Source organism: Castanea sativa, chromosome 1 (genome assembly GCF_040712315.1).
Source record: "Castanea sativa cultivar Marrone di Chiusa Pesio chromosome 1, ASM4071231v1".
Classification (NCBI taxonomy): Eukaryota; Viridiplantae; Streptophyta; class Magnoliopsida; order Fagales; family Fagaceae; genus Castanea; species Castanea sativa.
The window spans coordinates 35,274,390-35,299,385 of NC_134013.1; the positions used below are offsets into that span (position 1 = coordinate 35,274,390).

Here is a 24,996-nt window from a genome sequence, read left to right on the forward strand (position 1 = left end):
AATTAAGAAATAACACAATCAAATTACGTGGGGAAATAAATGTTGTTGTCACTTTTCTTTTTCTTTTTTGTGGAGTATACTGTATGATATTGTTTGTCACAGAGTAATAGCCATACATGACTCAAGTGGAAGAGTTATTTATTTGTATTTTTAGAGAAAAAGGTGGAAGACATGAAGATAAAGAAAGATGGTTACCAAAAAGATAAGAAACTACTCTCCTGACTTATGAAGTTATTGATGGTGCAAACCACTCATTTTGCTTATAAAATGAGGCTACTCAAGAAGGGAAATGACACAATCATCCAACATCAATACCTCGACATTTATTTTTTGTCATCTACTTCGATACAAGTAGTATTGTAATTTAGTTCTTTGATACTTGTATCAAGTTTTTCGATTACTGCAAGTAAGTTTTCTTCAATGTCTTTGTTGTTAATTCTATTTGCATCAGTCCCATACTTCCATTATTGTTATCTTGTATTTCGTGATTAGCTCCTAGGCTTTTTTTTTTTTTTAAATCCTCTTAACTAAGGCATTATTGAACCTATTTAATTCACTCGAAGTTGTATTTGTTCCTCAAGTTAAATCTCTCTCTCTCTCTCTCTCTCTCTCTCTCTCTCTCTCTCTCTCTCTCTCTCACACACAAAGGGAGAGATTCTTATAAGAGGAAATTTTATTTAAAAACTCTTACTTAAAAAAAAAAAAATTAATGTGTACAATACAATAATAATTGAAATTTTACTCTATGTTTGGATTGAGAGAGATGGGAGGATATGAGGAGAGAAGAGATAGGAAGCTAACCGGAATGTACTAAATTACAATATATTCTATTGGCATAACCCCCTATTATTTGTTCCATTTCCTCCCTTCCAAACATACCTTGGAGAATAAAGATATATATTACAGAAAAGCACACAACTTAATTAACATATAATATTATGGTCATCTTGCTCCACGATCTTCATGATGAAATACAGCTATCATGCATGCTTTGTTAAGACCTGAATGTGAATACCATCTCCAAATCCTAAAGCAGGAGTCCGCATCACCTGTCCACCCTTTATTATAGTCCACCTACACATGATTCAAATTATCTACTTCATGTAATATATAATAAAAGTTGGGTCTTAAATGTTAAAACTATGTCAATTGATTACTTTTTTTTTCCAAGTATACTTCTTTATTAAAGAGTTATTATTTGAATTAACTAATATGGGACCTAGAAACTATTGCCGCACCAAGTGGCTTGCCCTAAGTTTCAAGAAATTTAAATTATTCCTATAATTAAAAAATAATTACCAAATATCTAAAAAAATTCAAATGAAATTTCACAATTCCTTTTTAATTATTTAATTATCCACCATAATTTTTTGGTTTAATAATTAAATTTTGATCTTACATATCCTGCGTCAGTTATGTGACTAAATGAAAGTGTTGTACAAGTTTTTTCCATGTGTTGAACTATAAGTATAATTAAAATAATAAATATAGTTTGTTTTAAGTAAAAATCTATTATGAAATTTTCACAAAATTTAAAATATTATTCCGGATAAAACTTTATGGCCAAAAGTTTTGACAAATTTAAGACGAGTTTATATATCATTCATTTTAGATTATTTTAATAATCTATTACAACTTTTTAGTTTTTTTTTTTTTAATTTCACATAATATACTTTCACCACTTTACATTACGTAATTTTGTTCCTTTATTTTTAATTTCTATATTATCATTTAATTTCAATTATATCATTATTTTATGTATGATTTTTTATTAAACCCTGGATCGTACATGCATATTGATACTACTAATACAATTGAAAAGCCAGTTCTAGTGTGATATATATGCATGCAGTTAATTAAGACTAAGAATGTGTTTGGATTCAACTGAAAAGGGGGTGCGTTTTGCGTTTTGCGTTTCAAGCTTTTTTTTTTTTTTTTTTTTTTTTTTTTTACAGCCGCAGACGTTGACCAAGTCTTCCGTGAACAGTGCATCCGTGTACTGTTCACGGACCCACAAATTTCACTTTTCAGTCACTTTTTCATTAAAAATGGGTCCCGCGGTACTATTCACACATTTTAAAATTATTTTGCTACAGTATTTTCAGTTTTCAATTTTCAATTTTCAGCAATAAGTTCTATCCAAACAGACTCTAAGAACTTGGAAGCACCTGTATTTGGTGACTAACACATGTAGGAAGACGCCCATAAAAACCTTGCTGAAATCTGCTCCTGCACATGTCCTCATGCCTGCTCCAAAAGGTATGAAGTTCTTTGCTGTGACGTTCGCTGAGATACCCTTTTAGATCAAAGTGAATGAAATTCAGCAAAAAATAAGAAGATAGTTTTAGGTAATCCCACCAAAATTCAGTCCATGTTAGATTGGGTGGTCATGCATGGTGAGTGGTGAGTGGTGAGTGGTGAGTGATGAGTATCAAGGGTTTTTTTCAACACACCTGCCATCTCCATGGATCGAAGCTAAGAGGGTCCTCATAAATGTTTGGGTTCAGTTGAATCGCAGAAGGAACCACCATAAGAGACCAGCCTTTTGGAATTGTATATCCTAAAATGAAAGTGTTTAAAATATATATATATATATATATATATATATATATATATGTATGATATCAAGTATTCTTTTCATATATCAAAGATAAGAGGAAAAAAGAAAAAGGAATCATTATAGTTCAAAGATGTCAATATTGATGTTGACATCAGACCAAACCAATTTTATTTTGAGCTTACCATTTACTTCAATGTCTTGGATTGTTTTCCTCAAAATCCCCGGAGCAACACTAGCCAGCCTAAGTGATTCATTGACAACCTATTTTTCCGATTCAATGGCGTCAAGAAATGTTGTCAATAGCTAGAGCCCCTTTATTTGGGAAATCGAAAAAGAAACTTAAAATATGCCCAAAAAAAAAAAAAAAAAAAAGGTGAAATTATCTACTCACGTTATGAGTAAATGTCATAGATTTGTATTCCTTCCATGTGAGTCCAGAATTGGCATCCTCTCTACTTTTAATAATTGCTTCATGCTCCTCCTAATTCAAAAAAAAAAATTGTTCTTTAGTAGTATTAAACACAAAAGGGGCATTTTCTAAATCTAATTCAAGAAAATTTGGCTCCTCTATGTGTCACTAACCGTCAATTCTTGCACCACTTTTGGCTTGTCGCTAAGTAATTTAATAGCTAATGTAAGAGTTGAGGATATAGTCTCAAAGCTGGCAAGGAGAAGCCCAAACATCACATAGATTATAAATTTATCTGTCAAGAATGTTTCAGTTTTCATGTCCATCAAAATTTGATCAAGAAAATCTCCTTTGCCAATTTCGGGATTACGCTTTCTCTCCTCATATATGTTAGTTATCAAGTTTACCACCTTCTGCCGTTTCTGTAATGACAATTGTGCCACTATATTAGATTAAATTTACATAAATTTTAGAGTAAAAAAACAGAGATATCATATGTTTTGCAATTGAAAAGTGTTAAAAGTGTTTTGAAGGAATTATACCTGTAGACATTTATGGTAAGCAGTACCAGGAATGTTTATAGGTAATTTCATAAATCCTTCCATGAAGTTACTAAAAAAATCATCAATATTATCTCCGGATTTCTCTGCGTCATAACTTATCAATAGTTTTGCTGTAAGTTTAAAAATCATCTGCATAAAAATAAAGGTAATAAGTATCTTTTGTAGTAGCTATTTTAATTTCAAGTCATCAAAAAACCAAAACAAATTAAATAACAATAATAATAATAAACCTAAATTCACTGTTATTGTAAATTTATCCATGCCATTATTTACTTAGATTTATTCTTTTATTTTCAATTGCAAAAAGTTTTTATAACAAATATAGAATCTTCCTCCAAACTATTTTGTATGAATGTTCCTCCAACTCACTGCTTGATAACTTAAGACTATTTATGTATATTTTAGTCATATGACTTACTTAATAATCATGTGATTATGTGAGTTAATACACATGAATAGTGTTCTAAACCGCAACTTAATGAGTTGGAGGAAATTCCTCCAACTCTATTTGAAGGAAAACTTTGTACTATCTAGCAACTTTACAAGCATTATAAGATGAGAAAGGTTTAGCTACAAATTAATTGTAGTCCAAGACTACAACCTTACTCAGTAAAATAAATATTACAACATATTTTGAGAATTTAACCGTTAAATTACATATTCTTTACACTCCTAATACACGTGTCAAATTTTGTGTCAATTAGATATTTTTTACTATATGATCTATAAATTTATATTTTATGTATAATTTTAAACTACAAAAATTTTTAACTTAAAAAATTTATTGGTGACATAACTATTGATTTTTAATTTTCTAGAAATTTTCAAGCATTGTGGATACAAGAAGAAGATGTAATCCAATGGTGGATTTGTCAAAATTCACCTCAAATAAAAACATATTGAATAAGATTGTAGCGTAAGACTACAACTAATTTTGCAATTAAACTTTGTCCTTATAAGATCCTTGGATTAATATAAGAACTTACAACTGCAAGGCTTTTCTTCACTTCCAAACTAGGTAGCTTAGACCAACCTTGAAATTTTTGACTTATCGCATCCTCTAAGTAAGGCAACAACTTGTCCTTGAGAGCCTCAGGACCAACATGACTCAAGATTGTGTTCCGAAGGTACTTATGAATGTTTCTTTGATTACTAAGTCTTGTTACATCTTGGCCAAGAAGCTTGGAAAAGGAGTCCATATACCACTGTTCAACCAATTTTCCTTCTTGTTGAAAAACATAATAATTGAATTCAGGATCAGATGATACCACCATTGGCCGTCCTGCCAAACTTGTCCGAAATATTGGCCCAAATCTAAAAAACATTACCAATATAAATTAAATAAATAAATTACAGATTAGTTAGAACAAGATGGTGTGTGTGTGTGTATATATATATATATATATATTCATGTTCATAAGTTAAACATAACCAAAATCCAAAAAAAGTTGCATGTAGCTAAAAACAATAAGTGTGCCACAATTTTTGCCATAACTTGCCCATGTGGTAAACTTTGACAAAAATTGTAAAAATTGTTGTGATAGTAGACTTTTTGAGCTAATAATGGCTCATATTCAAAATAGTGAAAAAAAAAACTACTAAAGAAAACGAGTTAGGAAGAGAGAGAAGATGATTAGTTAGTCAAACGAGGAACCCATTTCAAACAAGCATAAATAATACAATCAAAGATATATGTCTCTGTTGAAAACATCAAGATTCAAGATGTGTCAATCAGTTAAGACACAAGACTCTTGAAAAAAAAAAAAAAAAAAGTTTGCATGCACATTATCGGGGGCTCACTTCATCATCCTTTTCTTGATAAAAGGTGGGGTGTCCAGTGAGTTGTTTGACACTAGAAAATCAAGGGTCTCCCCAATAAGTGGGATGCCCATAGAACCAGGAGGTAATTTTCCTTTACATTTAGGATTCCTCCACCTATAAACCCAATGCGTGGAAATCACAATAAGCAAGCTAATAACAGAAAGCCAAACAGACCACATCTTAAATTAGATATTAGTATCGCTGGGGAGGAATAGAGGACCACTACTAAAGAGTATTGGTGGAAGTTTAGGTTGATTCCTTAAGGAGAGAGTGAGGTTCTTTATATAGGCAAAGAATGAGATCAGTCTCTAAAAATAAAAGACGTGGGTGGCAACTAGCAAGTACCAGTCTTTCTTTACCCAGCAAAAGAAAAGACGTGAGTGACTTTTCCTTTTTCCCATTTGGTTCAAACTTCATACTTCAAATAGATAATAATATTAAGCGGCGTGATCCAAAAACTTCCATTTGGGCAAAACTTAGATACAGTACTTTAGGTACTGTTCCTAAGGTTCCCCTCTTAAATATTTGACATTTGTCCATTTTAACAGCTCAGCAAACGGTGTTAATAAAATCCATCTCTTTATGTTTTAATATTATTTTTTTCTTCTCTTGGATCGTGAGAAGAGAGAGGTCTTTTTCTTCAATTAAAATATCTCCAACTTCTCCAAATCCCACACGTTCTCTCTCTCTAAATTCTCCTTCTTATTGTTGTTTCTTTTTTTTACCCTCTCCAAGAACAATCGTTCACGCTCTGGGGCAACAACCTCTGGTTCCAAACTTTGTTTGGTTCCCAAGAAAACAAAGGAAAAAAGAAAAACAGTTCAAGGATTGTAGTTTTTAGTTTCACTGAATCTAGATTTCTTCTTATGAGATTTAATGGGAGAAGTTAGAGAGATCTACTGTAGCCATATGGCTTTCTTTTTCAAAGATTTAGTGGATGAAATTTAAGATTTTCTGAGTAATTTTCTGAATTTATGATTTCCATTTGATTTTCTTTTGTCTCAAGCTTTGATTTATTTGCAAATCAAAATCTGGTTCAAAGCTTTGTTTGGTTCCCTAGAAAACGGAGGGGGAAAAAAAAGAAAATGTTGAAGGATTGTAGCTTTTAGTTTCACTGAATCTAGATTCTTCTTATGAGATTAGGAGAAGTCATAGAGATCTACTAAACCATCTAGTTTTCTTCTTTAAAGAGTTAGCGGCTGAAATTTAAGATTTTCTACTTCTTAAATTTAAGCGGAATAATGTTTGCCAGGGAGAAAAAAGAAAAGTTAACAGAAAGACAGCAGCGTTATTCCTATTTTGCTGAGTTTTGAAAATAGACAAATGTCAAAATCTTAAATAGAGAACCTAAGGAACAGTATTTAAGGTGTTGTATCTAAGTTTTGCCCCTTCCATTTCGGCATTCATTGTAATCAAAGATGTGATTCATAATTCATCTGGCCAATTTAATACCATCACTACGAAAAATCTTCGGATCAAGTAAACAATCAAATATCGTGCTATATGAGCGTTTGAAATTTTATTTCCATGATATTATACAAACCTATAGTCAAATCATTTGAAAAACTTTTCCTATCATATCATTTATGTTTCTATCAACAAAAAAAAAAAAAATCATATCATTATTTAATGTTTTTCATTTTTTCTTCTATGGGCAAAAGCATATATAAATATAATATTATTAAACACGGATTAACTTTACTGGTCAGATCAGTAGGCCAATGAACTTATACTTGTACAATTGTACCTAAGAAAATTTGGTTGTTTAATTTAACCGCTAATGTAATAGACCTAGTAAAAATGTTAGAAATCTCATATTTGTTATAATATTTTAATATCATAACAATTCTGGTAATTTCATCCCTTCAGTAGTTAATTACATATATTGATCATTTAGTTAATTAGTTAGTTGAGATGAGGATGAGTTAGCTAGGAATTGAGTTCACATAGCTCATCAACGCATAAATGGCTGCCCCATAAACCAGTGTTCTTGCAAGACCCTCCTAGTGAGCTACGGGTATGTGATCTGATCAAGGAAGATACCAGACAATGGGATAGGGACAAGTTGTATGCTACGTTCAATCAAAGAACCTGTGAAGACATTCTGGCCATCCCATTGAATCACTTCAATGTACAAGATTCCCTGGTTTGGATGGAGAACAGAGCCCAAAGTTCTTAGTCCGCACCACATACCAAGTGGCACTCCGATTGCAAAATCCCAACACTGCAGAAAACTCATCGGCACAAACGTAGGGAGCAACGTGAAGAGAGATTTGGAAGCTTCGAGTCCCACCAAAGGTTCGCACCTTTATCTAGCGGGCCTATACAAATTGTCTACCAACTAGAGACAACTTATGCAAAAGACGGGTGAATGTGGGGGCTGTTGGGAAATATAGACCCCGGTTGATAGAATTAACAAGTTTTAAACCCAAGTTGTTAATTAGATTTATTATGCATAAAACTTGTTAAAACAATGAAATAGTGTTAAATACTCAAAATGTACTTTCATTCCATTGGTACATGTGGCTTGTTTTAGGAGGAAAAAAAAAAAAAGTCAGTACCTGACATGTTTGATAGTTTGAAACAAAATTGCAAGTAATAAGAGAATCTCTAGATATGATACGAACGTGTGTTTACTTTCTTATTCTTTTTTTTTTTTTTTTGAGGAGAACGTAACAATAGTTATGAATAAACAATGAAATAGTGTTAAATACTCAAAAGATACTTTCATTCCATTGGTACATGTGGCTTGTTTTAGGAGGGAAAAAAAAAAAAAAAGTCAGTACCTGACATGTTTGATAGTTTGAAACAAAATTGCAAGTAATAAGAAAATCTCTAGATATGATATGAACGTGCGTTTACTTTTTTGTTCTTTTTTTTTTTTTTTTTTGAGGAGAACGTAACAATAGTACTTGCAGTTATGAATAAACAAGGAAAAAATCTAAAATTGACCCTCTAACTTTCAGCTTTTTTTCATTTCAATCCTCTAACTTTCTGTTTTGACATTTCAGTCCTCTAATTTTCAATTTTTGTCAATGTAGTATTTCGTTATAGCTCAGTTAGTTGCTGCCGTTAAGGATGCTGAAACGATGTTGTTTTGTCTTTTTTTTTTTTAAATTTTGGAGTTAAAAGAAAATAAGAAAAATCTTTTAAAAAAATTTTTTTAAAAAAAAACATTAAAGGAGAATGACGCCCCTTCCTCTGAAATCAAAACAACACATTTCCAACAACAAGAGTAGCCTTTTTCCCACAATACACTACCTGACCAGTGTACATGCCCTCGGCAGCCACGAACAGCTCGTTTTGCTTCTTGTAACGGAAGGGATGGCGGAAAATAATCCGGGCGAGCGGTGTACCGCGACCCGGGTCGTGAATGATCTCAATGACCACGCCCTTCAGGTATCCATTGCACTCACCAAAGTCGAGACTGCAGAACGTCGCTGGTCCCTTGCGGTGGTTGGTGTGGGACTTGAACACAGACCCAGCACCCTTACATGAAAATAAAAATGAAAATGCACATATCTTTGAGAAATCACAAGTTTTTTCAAAGATGATGAAAGTTGGTCGCTGTTTGCAAAATTTGCTTTTGGCAACCAAATCCCTAGTTTATATCCAGATCTAGAACCTATTGGCAAAAAAATTGTGCCTAGTTGTGACGGTGTGCCTTCAACAGTAAAAACACTAGGGTCTCTCTTGCGATTTAAGCTACAAGTTGCAGATTGGAAGACCGTACATCGGAAACTTGCGACTTCTCAAAGATCTATGCATTTTCATTCCGTTAAATTTTCTTTTTCTTTTTTTTACAGATTTTTTCTTATTTTCTTTTAATTTTGAAAAAAAAAAAAAAAAATAAATAAATAAATAAATAAAATAAAAAAAACGAATTGTTTCAGCAACCTTAACCGCAGCAGATAACTGAACTCTAACGGAATACCGCATTGAAAAAAAAATTGAAAGTAGTTAGAGAACTGAAATGATAAAACTAAAAGTTAAAAGACTGAAAGTTAAAGGATCAGTTTTGAATTTTTGTCAATAAACAATGAAATAAAAAGAAAACAAATATTATACCAAAGAGAATCTTCGCGTAATCAGGAGGGGGGGTCCACCGTGAATAACTGCTTATTTCAATATAGAATGACCAGAGCATTCACTATTTAATTAAAGAGAAATGATATGTTCACAATATTTTCACAACATTTTTACAACAAATCCTAAGTAGCAGGTTGTTACTGGTTGTTATTATTGGAGCAAAAAAGTAATCCTTGTGCTATTTTCAAATTTGAATCAATAACAAATAATCATCTATGATTTGTTGTAAAAATATTATGGACGTAGCACGTCTCTTAATTAAAAAAGTGATTCATGTGGCCAATTTATTATGATAAAATTTCGGATCAGGTGGCCTATTGAATATCATGCTATTTGAACGGCGATTCTTTGTTTGAAAAAGTATGAAAACTTATTTATGGCAACTTCAAAGCCATGTCATACTCATACTAACCTTGTAGTCAAATTATAAGAAAAATGCCAATTTATTATGATAAAATTTCGGATTAGGTGGCCTATTGAATATCATGCTATTTGAACGGCGATTCTTTGTTTGAAAAAGTATGAAAACTTATTTATGGCAACTTCAAAGCCATGTCATACTCATACTAACCTTGTAGTCAAATTATAAGAAAAATGCCAATTTATTATGATAAAATTTCGGATTAGGTGGCCTATTGAATATCATGCTATTTGAACAGCGATTCTTTGTTTGAAAAAGTATGAAAACTTATTTAATGGCAACTTCAAAGCCAAGTCATACTCATACTAACCTTGTAGTAAAATAATAAGAAAAATGACCAAGTTCGAATTCAAATTAGTTTGCGGTTACCTTTTCTAACTCACGTGACAATATAAAATTATTCATGTGTAAAATTATATATAACTAAAAATGTTAAATAATTTTTTTGAGAACAAAAAAATTATATAATTAAAACTACATTTAAATAGTTTTTTTAATCACCACATAATAGATTGAAGCAAAATAACTTTAAACTGATTTGAAGCTCAAGGGGTCCGTTTGGATACAGCTGAAAACTAAAAACCGAAAACTGAAAAACACTGTAACAAAATAATTTTTAAATGTGTGAAAAGTTACTGTTCATGCCTAAATCACTATTCATAAGCCTAAAATCACTATTCATGGCCAATGAACAGTGACAGACGCGTGTCCAAAAAAAAAAAAAAAGGGCTGAAACGCAGACGCACTGCGTTTCAGCCCAATCCAAACGTTACCTTTATATATGAAAAAGTTTTCTTTTCATATCATTTTTTTTCTTCTTTATTCTATTGTGCAGTACCAACATCATATGTGACTGTACTTTTGTCACATTCGTTAGTTCCCTTTTTTTTTTTCACATTTGATGATACCATCCTCACATTATGCAGTAACAACATCACATGTGACTATACTTTCATCACATTCGGTGGCTCCCTTGTTTTTTCTCACATTTGATGGTATCATCCTCACATTGTGCAGTACCAACATCACATATGATTGTACTTTTGTCACATTTGGTGATTCCTTTTTTTTTTCCTCACATTTGATGATACCATCCTCACATTATGCAGTACCAACATCACATGTGACTGTACTTTTGTCACATTCGGTGGTTCCCTTTTTTTTTTCCCACATTTGATGACTTTATTATCATTAGGCAGTATTAACATCATATTAGGCAGTATTAACATCACATTTGACTGTACTTTTCTAACATTTGGTAGTACTTTAATTTTTTGTCACATTTGATGATTCCGTTATCACATTAGGCAGTACCAACATCACATATGACTATACTTTTACCTCATTCAATTGTACCCTTATTTCTTTTCTTACAAGTGATAGTTTCATCGTTACATTAGGCAGTGTCAACATCACATGTAACCATACTTTATCACATTCAATAGTTCCTTCCCCCCTCCCCCCCGGTCCCTCACATTTGATGGTCCATTAGGTGATACCAACATCACATGCGACCAAAATACCCTGAAACTCTCACAAATTACTAGGATACCCTTAAAACCAAAAACATGACCAAAATACCCTTAGAACCTATAAAATGACTGAAATGACCCTAAAACCTAAAAAATGTCCAAGATACCCTTAAAACCTAAAAAATAACCTTAAAACCTAAAAAATGTTCGAAATGACTTTGTAACCTAAAAAGTGATTAAAATTCCCTTAGAACCTAAAAAATGACCGTAATACACGTAAAAATGACAGAATTACCCATAGAACCTTAAAAATGACTAAAATACTCTTAGAACCTAGAAAATGACCGAAATGACCTTGAAACCTAAAAAATGACTAAAATGACCTTGTAACCAAAAAGTGATTGAAATACCCTTAGAACCTAAAAAGCAACTATAATGCACTTGAAACCTAAAAAATGACTGAAATACCCTTGGAATCTTAAAAATGACTGCAATGACCCTAAAACCCAAAAAATGACCAAAATACCATTAGAACCTAAAAAATTACCAAAATGACCGAAATACCCCCTAAAATCCACTAAAATTACCGAAATATCCTTAAAACCTAGAAAATTATCAAAATACCTTTGGAACCTAAAAATTTACCGAAATACCTTTGAAACCAAAAAAATGACCGAAATACTACTAAAACCTAAAAAATTACCGAAATAACTCTAAAACCTAAAAAGATGGTTGAAAACTACAAAGTGTGACCTAGATCATACTGACATGCATAATGAAATAGATCACACTGAGTCATATTGATATCCCTGCAAACACTTATTTTCTATTATTAAGGTTGAACATTTGAAATAGATCACATTGACATATATAAAGAAAAGATAGTTGAAAATTGCGAAGTGTGACCTACTTTGCAAACATGAATCCCAAATTTCTCATGTACATTCATGCATAAGATTATCCTAAGTTAATTTTGATTGGTGATTAATAAAATATTAATTCAAATTTAATTGTGAGATCTATATATCTTAACTTAGTGGTAAGCATAAGATAATTAACATTCATGCATAGAATTATCTTCATGTATATGTATTTTTAAACATCTTGGAGGCAATAACTTAGTGGTAAAACAAGCGAGTTTTAACCAAGATACCCTGGTTTGAGCCTTCACGTTGATCCCATACCATTAATTTAATTTTTTTAAAATAATTAACACTTTAAAACATAACCCTTGCTGGTATCTTTTTCTATTCACCCTAGATTATATATTTGTATATGATGCAATTTGTTTACTAAGAAGTCACTTTTCCATATTCACATATGAATAGATATAGAATTCACTAGTTCTGTTTGTATATACCATAGATGATCCAAAGAAATCAGACCAACTACTTGCACTTGGAGCTATAAATGAAAATTTTTATCTCATAATATCTATAACTTGATTTGATATGTAACTCACTTTCATGTACTACAAGCAGGTCTCTTGTTGCAAAGTATAGAAGCAAAACAACTACAAAGAAATCCATTTAAAAAGGAAAAATTCATTATAAAAAAATATCTGCTACAATGTGTTTCATTCACATCTATATCTAAATACCATCATGGAAACAATTGAAAAAGAGACAACCAAAAGCATCTCCATGTCTGGTATTGTCCATTCTGCAACTCCAATGCCAACTGAAATATCTGCATTTAAATGGTATAACTATTAGTGCTTGAAAAAAAAAAATGTTAGTAAGAGCATATCTCTTTGCATAGAGCCTTAGATATTTAGTTATTATTTAAATAACTATAATTACTCAAGAACTTTAGCTTATCTAGCTCAAACTGACAATATCAAGTTCAAAATCATATGTAACAAGTTTATTATAAAAAGAATCAAGCAAACAACAACATGCTAAAAAAAGGGATATAATTAACCTTTGAGAGGTTTCTTACCATCTGAAAGTTGAGTAATAATGTAAATGATTGGGGTGCATATCACTGTTTCAGCTCTGTTTTAGAGCTTGATCTTGTTACATGGACTTAAATTGTACGTGCATATGCATTCTAGATGTTATAAGTGTTTGGACTCATTTACAGAAGCAATACACAACATAATAAGCAAAAAATTTAACTTAATTAATAAACCCATCCATAAATTACATCAAATGTTCCCTAACAGCTTCCAAGAATAATCATATCACTTTGCGCAACATAAACATACACAGTGACTGCATTGACACATTTGGCAGTTGGTTCTTTACATGGTCAATTGCTTCGGGCTCCAGAACTGGAGTTTCCATGATTTACAAGATCCATTAAAGGAGGAAGCATCTTGGAAAACACTGTGATAAAAAATTTCACACTTTTAACCATATTTTGCAGCTGGTTGTTAGCATATCTAACCATATCCTGTATATAAACGCAATACAAATTATGAAAGGAAATATCTAAAGTAGTAAAAACCTTAACTTCAACTAAATTAACAATGGACATCAATTTATTTCAATTTTTGGGGGTTGAACTGGATTATGACTAATATCCAGTGAAAACATTATGTGGAGTTGGTAGTCTTGGGATTCAATTTTTACACATATGGACATGCTTGCACATGGTTGCTTTTAAGTAAACATAGTACTAAATCCCACCAATTATAGTTTTCATTTTTCTTTATCCAGTGCAATTCCAAAAGTGCAGAGAACAAAGCTACAATAATACACAAAAATAAAGCCAACGGATGGAAATATGCTCTGTAAACATAATTAGAGTACATATACGAACAAATACAGAAAATCCTTAATTCCAATGTCAAATAAACCCTCTAATCAAGAGCTCTAATCTGTCTATGAACAAGAGTCGCATCATGATTTAATTTCTCTGGGTCGAGATGGAGAATATTATTCTCTAATGAAACTACGATGTGGCAGCTCCTCTAAGAAGTCAACTAGAGCAACTATGAAACCTTATAAACATTCATAACTACCTAAAAAAGTTGAGAAACAAAGGATGACACCCATAAATTATAAAGGACATGAACATGTAATGCAATCTACTCTTTCCCCAAGCTTACCTTGTGCCAGATCTCTTACAAACAAACAATTTCATGCACAATACTCTTATTACTAGTAATAAAATGACAAAACAAAACATGTTGTAATAGAAGTATAAACCTGAAATCGATGGAATACACAAAATGCTTCCCTTCGGTGGAGAACACAATCAAAGAAACATTGATTATGAAGGCAGAGTGTTGAATAAGTAGCATTTGCCACATTTTGAAGTTGGTGACTTCCAAACATGCACATTTTCACATCTAAATAACTCAATGAACTGTGTCATTAACATAATTATAAATTATCCAAAACTTCCAAATGACCAATACTTAAAACTTGAATAATAATAATAATAATAATTATTATTATTATTATTATTATTATTATTATTTTATGAATCAATAAAGATATTTTTTTGGATAATACAGTAAAGAATTTTATTCAAAGTAAGATAAGTATACATTAGGAGCCCCAAAGACTCTAAACCAACAGCTGACATAGTAGAACTCTGCATTACATACCACAATAACAGCACAAACACACCATCCAAAGTAAGCAAATTCAACCCTCCCAGGCATGATTATCATGGTAACGGGAAAAGATGACATTACAAAATGCTTAATCATGCATGAAAAAAGTTTCAAATGGTCAATATTTTTGTATTCGTAATCATACATTTTGTTAATTTTGTTTTAATTTTACTTATTAATTTGAGAAGACTTTGGGGGACATCCTGTTTTGGCTGATATAATTTCCGAGCTTGGATCTTTGCCCCCAAATCATCACAGATAACTAGCAATCATATAACCCAAAATACCCAAACCAAATCAAGCTGAAATACCCAAACAAGTTAACCCAAAATCAGCAAGAAAAAGAAAACAATTCTTACACAAGATCTATCTTCTCAATACTAAAATACCTAAATCAAATCTAACCTAAAAGTAATAACCAAATCATATATATAAAGCTTCTCCCACAAAAATTCTCACCGGTGGCAGTAGCGGATGATCGGACGTTGACAGATTGTGCGCAGCAACTACAGCCGTGGTGGTGGAGGCGGCAGTGGCAATGACACAGAACTCGCCAAGTCTCTCTCGTTCAGCCTCTTTCATTCTCTGTTTCTTTTTCTTTGGTTATCTTTTTCTTTATATACACTACCTATTCCACCGGTAACAAGTTTAGCTAATAATTTAAATAAATGGTCAGAATTGAAAATTTTAAAATGTACGGCTAAGATTTGAGTGGGTACCATACCCACTGAAAAAAAAAAAAGGAGGGTATAGTAGAATGATCCTCGGTTTCAGATTGTTGTATTGCTGACATGGATTAAAAAAAAATTAAAATGCTTGTTGGCTTTTTAAATATTTAAATATTTAATTTTATATTATTATATTAGCCATGTGTACGTCAACCATACAAACCGTTTGCCATGTAAATATTTTCTGTTAATAAGTTAACGGTAAGGACCAAATTGACTGCAACTTAAAAATAACAGAGATCAAATTGACTGCTACTAAAATGTAGGAACCAAATTGATCGTGACTCCAAAATGTAGGGACTAAAATGGTGTTTTCGCCAAAAATAATTGTAAATGAAAGTTACGAGCTTAGTGTAAAAAATAGAAAGATCGTGCATTGTACAAATTCTAAATCAAACCAAAGCATATATATAATTTCTTGAAATTTAATTTATAGGTATATTATCAAATTTTATACTTGTGCATTGGTTAATTTTCTCAGTTTTTAATATTTGTCAAATTTTTAACTTGCATCATATTGTACTCTACATAACTTCATACTTAAGTAACCTATTGTGTATGTTGGGTTATTCTTGATGCCTACACTTCTATACATTTTTTTGGGAGGAAAGTACACTTATTGCATAGGTTTTCTTTAAAAAAATATTTTGAAAGTTTGTTTTAGTTAAATTGTCAAAGAGTTATTACCTTTTATTATTGTTTTGATATGTTATTTAAGTGGATAAGCACTTGGTTCATTTATTTGTTTATGTTTTGATGGATAGATAAACACTTTGTCTTCAACTACAATTTTTGTGGAGTTGAGGTTTACTTAGGTTTCCACTTATTCATAAACGCAGTTTTGTATATATTTCTTTTTCCGACTTTGAGTTTGGTCATTTTGGTTACTTCTCATTTTGTCCCATGCTACTATTTGGTTGATGGTTTTGTATGTGGCCCTTTTTAAGCTGTTAAACTAGTACATAGATTTGATTGAAGAGCCATTTCAATGTTTTTTTTTTTATATATATACAATATAGAATTCTACTCTAGCCTAATCTAAGTGTATATGTGTGTGAAGCTCCCTCCTAGAGACTTGAACCCCAGCCCTTGCCCCTCACACCCCACTAGTTTTTATACTTGTGGAGTGACCACCGCACCAAAGGTGTGTAATGGTAAGAGCCATTTCAATGTTGAAGCTATTGAAAGTTGCAATATTTGTTCCATTTAGTTTATAGGGTAGAATTTTTGAAATCCTTTACCATAAATATGAAATGGTTAGTCAACATAGTTATAATCGATGCCTTTGGATGCAAACCAAAAGTGATATAATTAGTTGTATATACATGTAATTACCCCTTTTTTGTTCAATTAAAATTTTAATTTTAAAGATGCATCGTATTCTCTCTTAAAGCATTAAATTTAAACACTAAAACTCTTGAGAAAATTATTTTTGCTAGCTCCTTTTATTTTCTTTTGCTCTTATATTTTAAAAATTGTTTTTGACTATGGATGGTTTTTAATAATACATAAAAAATCAGTGAACCAATTGTCCAATTGGGAGCACTAAAAGACATGCAAGAAGGAAAAATGCTATCAAAGGGTATCGGAGGGGTGCCGGCCTAAGTTTCTCCGATACTTAAGTTAGAGTTTCACATTAACCCAAATAAGCTCAAATGGTTGTAGTTTTAGAGCCCGTTTGGGATGAGCTACAAGCTTAGCTTATTTGATTTTATAACTTCTTTTTGGCACTATTTATGAGTCTTATTGAATTTTTTGGTACTATTTATAGGTCCTATTGTACTATTCATCTAGCTTTTAATCTTATTTTCTACACTTTCAGCAAAACGTTTTTAGTTTTAACTAAATAAGCTGTTCCCAAATGGACTCTTAGAGTTTGTGACTCATACCTTGGATCAGAGTAGTCTTGATTGAATATCTGCCCATGATTTCCTCATCTTTCCATAACTAATGTGTGATGGAAGGCATGGGAGTAATTGTGGTGAGATTCTCGAGATTTTTTCCCATAATTAGAGAAGGTGAATTGATGGAAAGTTCTCTAGGCGTGATTCTCAAGACTTTCCATAAATATGTTGTCACCAAGGAGGAATTATGCTAGGACCACATAAATGGCCACAACATTATGCCACAACTCGCCACATGGCGAGTTGTGATTGGCAAAGGTGTGTCAGTGGGCCATGTGGGGGCACACCTTTGCTAATCACAACTCGCCATGTGGTGAGTTGTGGCACAATGTTGTGGCCAATTATGTGGTCCTAGCAGAACTCCACCAAGGAGTGATCAGCTTGAGGGTTAGATAAGTAGTATCTTAAGTCAGACAACTAGTATTGCCAATATATGTTGGTTCTCATGAGTGTGCTCTCATCTAAGCTATGGTCATTTGGAAGATCGCACTAGCAATAGGAGAAGTAGTATGACCTGTATTGTGGGTCGCCTATGATATGTGTTGGGTGGCTCAAGGCACCTGTTGGACAAGCTATCTAGAGGGTTAAGGTCCCAATGTCAAGTATTCTTGTCAAACATAGTGGATGACTCACTTTGGGTGGTGCTAGTAATTTAGAGCTTCGTATGTGGCACCTAAATGTCCATGGGGTTGGATGACTCTCATGAGGTGGTGCTGTCGATTTGGAGTGGCTCCTTTTTCATTGCCTAGTCATTGATGGGGTATGATGATTGGCTTTGGTTGATGTCAAAGGAAGCTCAAATTAGGGGTCATGTCAAACAAGTCTATTATAAAGGGTCGAGCAGTTGTTTTAAGGGTTGAAAATCTTATCCTCATCAGTTGCATTTGAATAAACTCAAGATTATTTGTAAAATGTAGTGTCTTGTTTCTAGGGAGTTTTATTTGGTGAAATTGCTGAATGTTGTCTCTCAAACATATCCAATATAGTCCAAAATTGTGTTTCCATTCAAATTTGTATAACAACATTTCATTGTTATTGACAAGAAAGTGTTTAGAGAAATATCTTCAAATCTTTGATGGGCATCATGAGCTCCTTCTCTTCGTGGTCTCCATAACAGTCTAGAGAAACATCTTCAAATCTTTTAATGAACTGGACAGGATCCTCTCCAGGCCTTTGTCTCACCATCTAAAGGCTTTGGAAGGTGACATTGCCCTCACCTGGGTAATATTTTACGCAGAACCTCTCCATCATTTCGTCCCAAGTCTTAATGGACCCAGGCTTCAGGGTGGTGTACCACGTATATGCTTTATCCACTAGGGACTTAGCAAACTCCCTTAGGCACAGCTCTCTGTCTCCTGCGTAAGGACCCATAGTGTGAATAAACCTACTCACGTGTTCCACAGCACTCCCATTTCTTCCATCAAAAGGATGGAACTTTGGGGGTTCATATCCTTTAGGATACGGTTTGCCAAGGAGATCTGGCGGGAATGGGGGATCCCGAGAAAATTGCTTGGAGATCCTCGAGAGTTTTTCCCTTTCCTTCTCCAAAAAGGGCATTGACATCTGCTAGCGTTAGATATTGGGGGTTGGCTCCCCCTCCTACTGCTGACCCTCCCTCTGGTTGGGCTCTGTCCTGGTTGACCACAGGGGGAACGTTATCCCTGATTTCCTGGGTCTTGCTTTCTTTGAGGAGGCGAATTTCTTGCTACAAATCTTTCAGCATTTCTGCCCTTCGAACCGTAGGGTCTAGTTCCTGTTCTGCATGCCTCTGTCCTGATATGACCTCATGTTCTACCAGGGGTACCTCGTTCCTCTGTCTGAAGGCCACTTTGTTTTCTCCTACGGGTTCAGATGCCGCAGATGGCACATTGATACCTTTGTTGTTCCTTGCTCTTGGAGCCATGCTCTGCGAAGGGAGTGCTTCTTCCCTCTTCTTTACCCAGTCCCAAGTGGAGTAGCCAAAATGTGAGGGTTCCTTTTTTTGACTAAATATCTAGGCCCAAAATAGAAGCAAGGACCTTGGGCCTTGTTGTTGTTGTGTTAAGGAACTGGGCTTGGTTCACCGCAACTAAAAGGACTATTTACGAACCAAGTGGTGCACAGAGCAGGGATTTTACAATACGTATGTTCTAACAAGCAAGAATGTGTGTATATATATATATCGAACAGCCAAAAAAAAAAACAGTAAAGAAACAATACATAAAGAAAGACATAAAATGAATGTTAAGGATCCTTAAATCAATAAGGAATATTTCATTACTTTTAATTGATAAATCACAAAGTGCTCACTAAGACGTGTTACAAGGTCCAAATCAACTCAAAAATTACAGACTTAGATGGCTCTCTAAGCCTTTAAGACTTGTAAAGTTTGAATCCCTTTGAATCCGAGTATGTTCTATAGTGGCTGCCTTGGTACACCAGGCAATATTTCTTTTCTCTTTACTACTTTCTTTGAGTTTTTTTACAGAATTTTCTCAATGATTCTATTCTGATTCATTGTTGCTGAATCCCCCCTCAATGTTGGCTGCTGCCTCCTTTTATAGCGCCATCCTAGGGCTCTAGGGTACCACTAGTTCCCTTCCTTCGCTCCTCTGGGTACCAAAGCTCGTGGTGTGCCAACAGCTTTGGTGGTTAATCCCTTTCTTTTTTTTCTCACAATTTTCTTCTTTTGGTGCATTTTCTTCAAAAGTCTCTTGCTGACCTTCCATTCTAAGGTGTCCTTAGGGTGCTAACCTTCAATCTCTCTTCCTCCAAAGCTTCTCTATCTTCCCTTTTTAGACTCAGCTTTTTTGGTCGTCCTTCCTTTTGTCATTTTTCCTAAGTGAGTTGATTCTATCCCTTCTAGGTTGAAAGTTCCTCTAGCTACTTCCCTTCATGGTTCTTCTTCCTGGGCTCCCCGAGGTACCGGCCTCCTTGTTCATGAGTTGTTAAGAAGGACGCTTCTACTCTTCGTTTCCTGTGTTTCTTGGCCCTCCTCTTGGGCTGTCTTAATCTCATTCCCAACTGTACAGCACGTCCCGAGGACCTTGAGCCCCTAGCAGCCTCTAGGCATCCCGGCCCAATACTTACTATTGGACTCTTTTGATTTTATGATCTTGATAAGCTGAGCTTTTTTCCTTCTTCCCCTTCGTTTGATAGGCCCTAAGGCCTATCCCTCCATGGATCTTGGGCTTGAAATCTTTTTTAATGGACTTAGGCTTACTCCCCTCCCTTTTGTGGGGAGCTTTAACCCTTTTGTTGTTATTTTCCATAGAGTGCATTCACTGTGCTACTTTGGGCCTTGATATTGTGACTTTTTATACCTCAACACAACATTTCATTGTTATTGACAAGAAAGTGTTTATTGGATGTTAATATCATAATTGATATAGAATATTTTTGAAAATGTATTTTTTTTCACTGGGGATTTGAATAATGAAGATTTTTTTTGAGCAATTATCAATCACAGCAATTGATCTATTGTCTTATTGGTTGCAATATATTTTTATGGCTTTTTTATTCTATTTTATTTCTTTTTAATATTGTTTTGTTTCGGAATTTCCATTATCATTCCTATCATATAGATATTTGGGAAATAAAAAACTAAGTTATTTTCTACTTTTGCAGCCATGGGTAGCTATTGGTAATGTAATACAATAGACTTGGGCTTTAGTATTTGTGGTTTTTTGAACTGCCTCACGTAACTTACCCTATAAAGATGTTAAAGACATTCTTGGTGTTAGGACATATGTGTTTCACTTGTTAAGAACACATGTCATTCATTATTTATGTAATTGGCTAATCCTTTGACAAAACGCACTTTACTTGTAATTGGGTAGAATTAGGATGGGTTTTATACTTCAAGAAACTGTGTTTCAAGATCAAGTGTTGAAGTCATCAAGTCTGTCCAAGAAACAAGCTGAATAGTGCAAGATTATTAAAGCTCGACAGCTAGCATGTGTCGAGGTTTAAAGAGCTGTTCCAGCCCCGTGGCTCGACAGCTGCTCGACAGCATCTCGATACCTCTATCTGTCAAGGTTTAAGAAAAACAGATTATGAGTTCTGTTTTGATTCCAATCCGTGGATGTGTCTTTGGGCCTTCTTTTCTCCTAACCCTAGACATATAAAAGGATTATTTTAAGGGCCGTCAAAGTGTGGCAAGTTGCATAAACGAAGTTCTTGCCCTAGTTCATATCTCTTGTGAAGAAGTTGTTGTGTCTTTGCACCGTAGGGTTTTGTAACCAAGCATCTTCTTGATCTTCATCGTGTGGATGAATTTAAGAACTTTGCAGCCAACAATCTTCTCTAGTTGGTGATTGAAGTCGCGTACTAGGATCCGCGCAATTGGTTAGTCACGTACTTGGGAGCCGTGCATTGAAAGGAAAAATTGTCACTACAGAACAAGTCCAATTGGGTATTAGGGTAAGGGTTCAACTGTAGGTTGGTAAGGTACTTGGAATTCCTTTACTTGTAACCGCTTGTTGTGATAATAGTGGAATTTCGAGAGTGGTGACCTTCAATTCACCCAGTGGGGTTTTTGCCGTGTAGATTTTTCTCGTTCGTAAACAAATCACCGTGTTATTTAATTTCCGCTGCATACTTTAGTTTATTGGTGATTTGTTTGTGCTACCACGCGTTTGCATGTTAATTTGATTAATTAATAACTTGGCTAATTAATCAACTTAATCTATCACAAGGGGTCAATACGTTTGTTGGCCTATCAAGTGGTATCAGAGCAAGCACACTCTGATTAGGTTTTAATCTTTGTGTATGATCCATTGACCCCTGTTTGTCATGGATAGAGGTCAGTCTCTTATTATACCTCCATTGTTTGATGGTACTAACTATACATACTGGAAAGTATGCATGAGAGCTTTCTTGCAGTCTCTAGATGAGAAGGTGTGGCAAGGTGTGGAGATAGGCTGGACCAAGCCTAAAGAAGCGCCGGCCGATTGGGATGAAGCTAAGATCAAGGCGGCAAACTTCAACAGCAGAGCATTGAATGCCTTATTCAGTGCGGTCATGAATGAGGAGTTCAAGAAGATATCTTCCATTGAAACTACTAAGGAAGCATGGACCATCCTCCAGACAACCTATGAGGGAACAAAGGCTGTCAAAGATTCGAAGCTACAGAGGCTCACTACAAGCTTCGAAGAAATTAAGATGGAGGAGGATGACTCATTTGATGAGTTCTATGCCAAGCTCAAGGACATAGGGAACTCAGCTTTCAATCTTGGGGAAACCATTCCTGAACCCAAGATTGTGAGAAAGTGCTCAGATCTCTGCCCGAGAGATTCCATGCCAAGATCATGGCAATAGAGGAATCAAAGGATATTGACAAGATTCCTCTGACTGAGCTAGTTGGCAATCTGCAAACCTATGAGCTAGGGTTGACAAGAATTGGCAAGTCGGGTAAAGGCAAGAGCATGGCACTGAAGGCCAAGAGCAGTGAAGCAAATGAGTCATCAAACGATAAAGACTCTAAGATGAAGTCCTACATCACCAGGAAATTCAAGAAATTCATGAAAAATGCCAATGAAAAAGGCTTCGACAAGGACGGTAGGCAATTTAGTTCTTCTCAGTTCAAGAGCCAAGATAAAGGGAAGAAGGATGCTAGGGATGGCGGTCAGTACACTGTTCCCGCAGGACCCAAGTGCTTCGGATGTCAAGGTTTCGGTCACATGAAGCAGGAGTGTCCGACATATCTCAAGATCATTAGGAAGAGCAAGGCACTAGCTGCTACTTTAAGCGACACTGAGCCTGAGGATGATTCCGACAATGAGGATGATGGAATTTTGAATGCCTTCACTGCCACTGTCAATCCTACTGAAGGGATTGTTGAAGTAGTGGATGAAGAAGAGGAATTGGTGGAATCCAAATTTGAAAAGATGGATGATCAAGATGATATCCATACAGCCTATGAGAAACTGTACAAGCTTTCTGAGAAGCATGAGAAATTCTATAGGCTGGCCATCAAGAAGCTCAGTGATGTGGAACTTGACCGTGAGGAGCTTTCCACTAAGTTTAATGAAGCCAACCAAACTATTGGAGCAATGAGATTCGAGAACAATTTCTTGGCTGAGAAGACCAAAAAGCTTGAAGCGGAGCTGTTTCAAGTTAGAGCTCAATTGGAGAGGACATCAAGTGCAAAGCTGGATGAGATGCTCTGATTGAACCGGTTTGGGGTATGAATTCTCTTCCTCTAATATTACTTCTGCTAGTACTACTCTTTTTGTACCTCCTGCTAATAACATTAAAATTGAGAACAATGATGTTAAAATTGAATTAGCAAGTGAGAGCCTAAACAATGGTAAATCCATCTTAGGAGCACCACCTAAGCCTGAGAAGAAGGAAACAAAAAAAACCCTAGGACTAAGAAGGCTAACTCTCAAAAGCCTAAACAGAAGAAGCAGCATCCCTGTCATCATTGTGGTATTGCGGTCATACTCGACCAAATTGCTATAAGTGGTTAGCCACTCAACAGAGCAATGGCATGATAGCATCTGGGAACCAGAATCAACTTCAAACCTCTCTTGCTCCTCTTGGAGATCGTCTCAAAACCCTCATGTTCCTTTCGAACTTGAACGGTTTCAATCCTTCCCCCTCTTCACCGGTTCAAGAGTTTGCAAAAAGGAAAGTTTCTTTCAAGGTGTGGAAGGAAAAGGGTTCCAAGTGATTTATTCATTTTTTTTCTCTCTCCCCTTCTTGTCTTTGTTTTTGCATTACTTGTGTGTTTTGCTTTACTGTTTTTGAGTCAGTCTAATTTTATGCATTGTTTTGCTTTGATTAACATGTTTTTGTTTGCTTACTTTCAGTTTTTGGTTTTATTTTGCTTTTCAAAAAAAAATTTGAAAAATCAGAAAAATACAAAAACAGTGTGTATGTGTACTTCGGTTCTTGTGAACCTTAAAATGGCCATTGAAACAGAGTTTTCTAAACTTTGAATCTCTTGTAACTTAGATGAGCATCTCTATGCACAACTAAGCAAGTGAGCTTTGTGGCTCTTTGTTTGTGATTAGTAAGGTTAAGTGATCTCTTGAACTTAACACTCGTATCACTCTTTTTGACGGGTCGGACTAGAAAATCCTAAGAGAAAGGCATAAATAACCATCTCACCACTGTTACCCGCCAATCATGAAATGACATCTGTATGCTTCGGCATAGCAAAAGTACAATGTCAAAAGCGTAACATAATTGGGTATTTCTTTTCTTTCTTTTATATACCCATGCATGGTTTGCTTAATAAAAAGAAAATATGCAAAGAAAATAAAAGCAAAAAGATAAAAAAAAAATATATGCTTTAAATATGATTGCAAGCGTGTTTTCTAGGAGATGTGGGAGTTATAAGATGTACCTCAAAGGTGATAGTCCCCATCAAATAGTTATGATTGTGTGTGAGTCAAAGTGATTTTCTCATATCTCAAATCATCATAACTTTGAGACACTTATGCAATCTTGCGATGTTTTCACACACTACACACA

The 24,996-nt window shown here is 34.3% G+C and overlaps 1 protein-coding gene and 1 long non-coding RNA gene across 2 annotated transcripts; both read right to left on the reverse strand.

The window, feature by feature from the left end:
• Window positions 1-753: 753 nt before the first annotated feature.
• LOC142627514 (cucurbitadienol 11-hydroxylase-like) lies at window positions 754-5,600 on the reverse strand. The gene is made up of 9 exons (XM_075801424.1): window positions 5,333-5,600; window positions 4,519-4,846; window positions 3,512-3,661; window positions 3,143-3,391; window positions 2,952-3,041; window positions 2,743-2,821; window positions 2,454-2,560; window positions 2,169-2,296; window positions 754-1,074 (listed from the first exon to the last, which is right to left on the reverse strand). Exons 1-9 carry the CDS (start codon window positions 5,530-5,532, stop codon window positions 981-983), a joined length of 1,425 nt encoding a protein of 474 aa, XP_075657539.1. The 5' UTR covers window positions 5,533-5,600; the 3' UTR covers window positions 754-980.
• A 7,166-nt stretch (window positions 5,601-12,766) lies between these two features.
• Window positions 12,767-15,495, reverse strand: LOC142628671 (uncharacterized). Its single transcript, XR_012843023.1, has 2 exons — window positions 15,363-15,495; window positions 12,767-13,024 (listed from the first exon to the last, which is right to left on the reverse strand). It is a non-coding gene; the product is annotated as an uncharacterized LOC142628671 (long non-coding RNA).
• Between the last annotated feature and the right edge of the window lie 9,501 nt (window positions 15,496-24,996).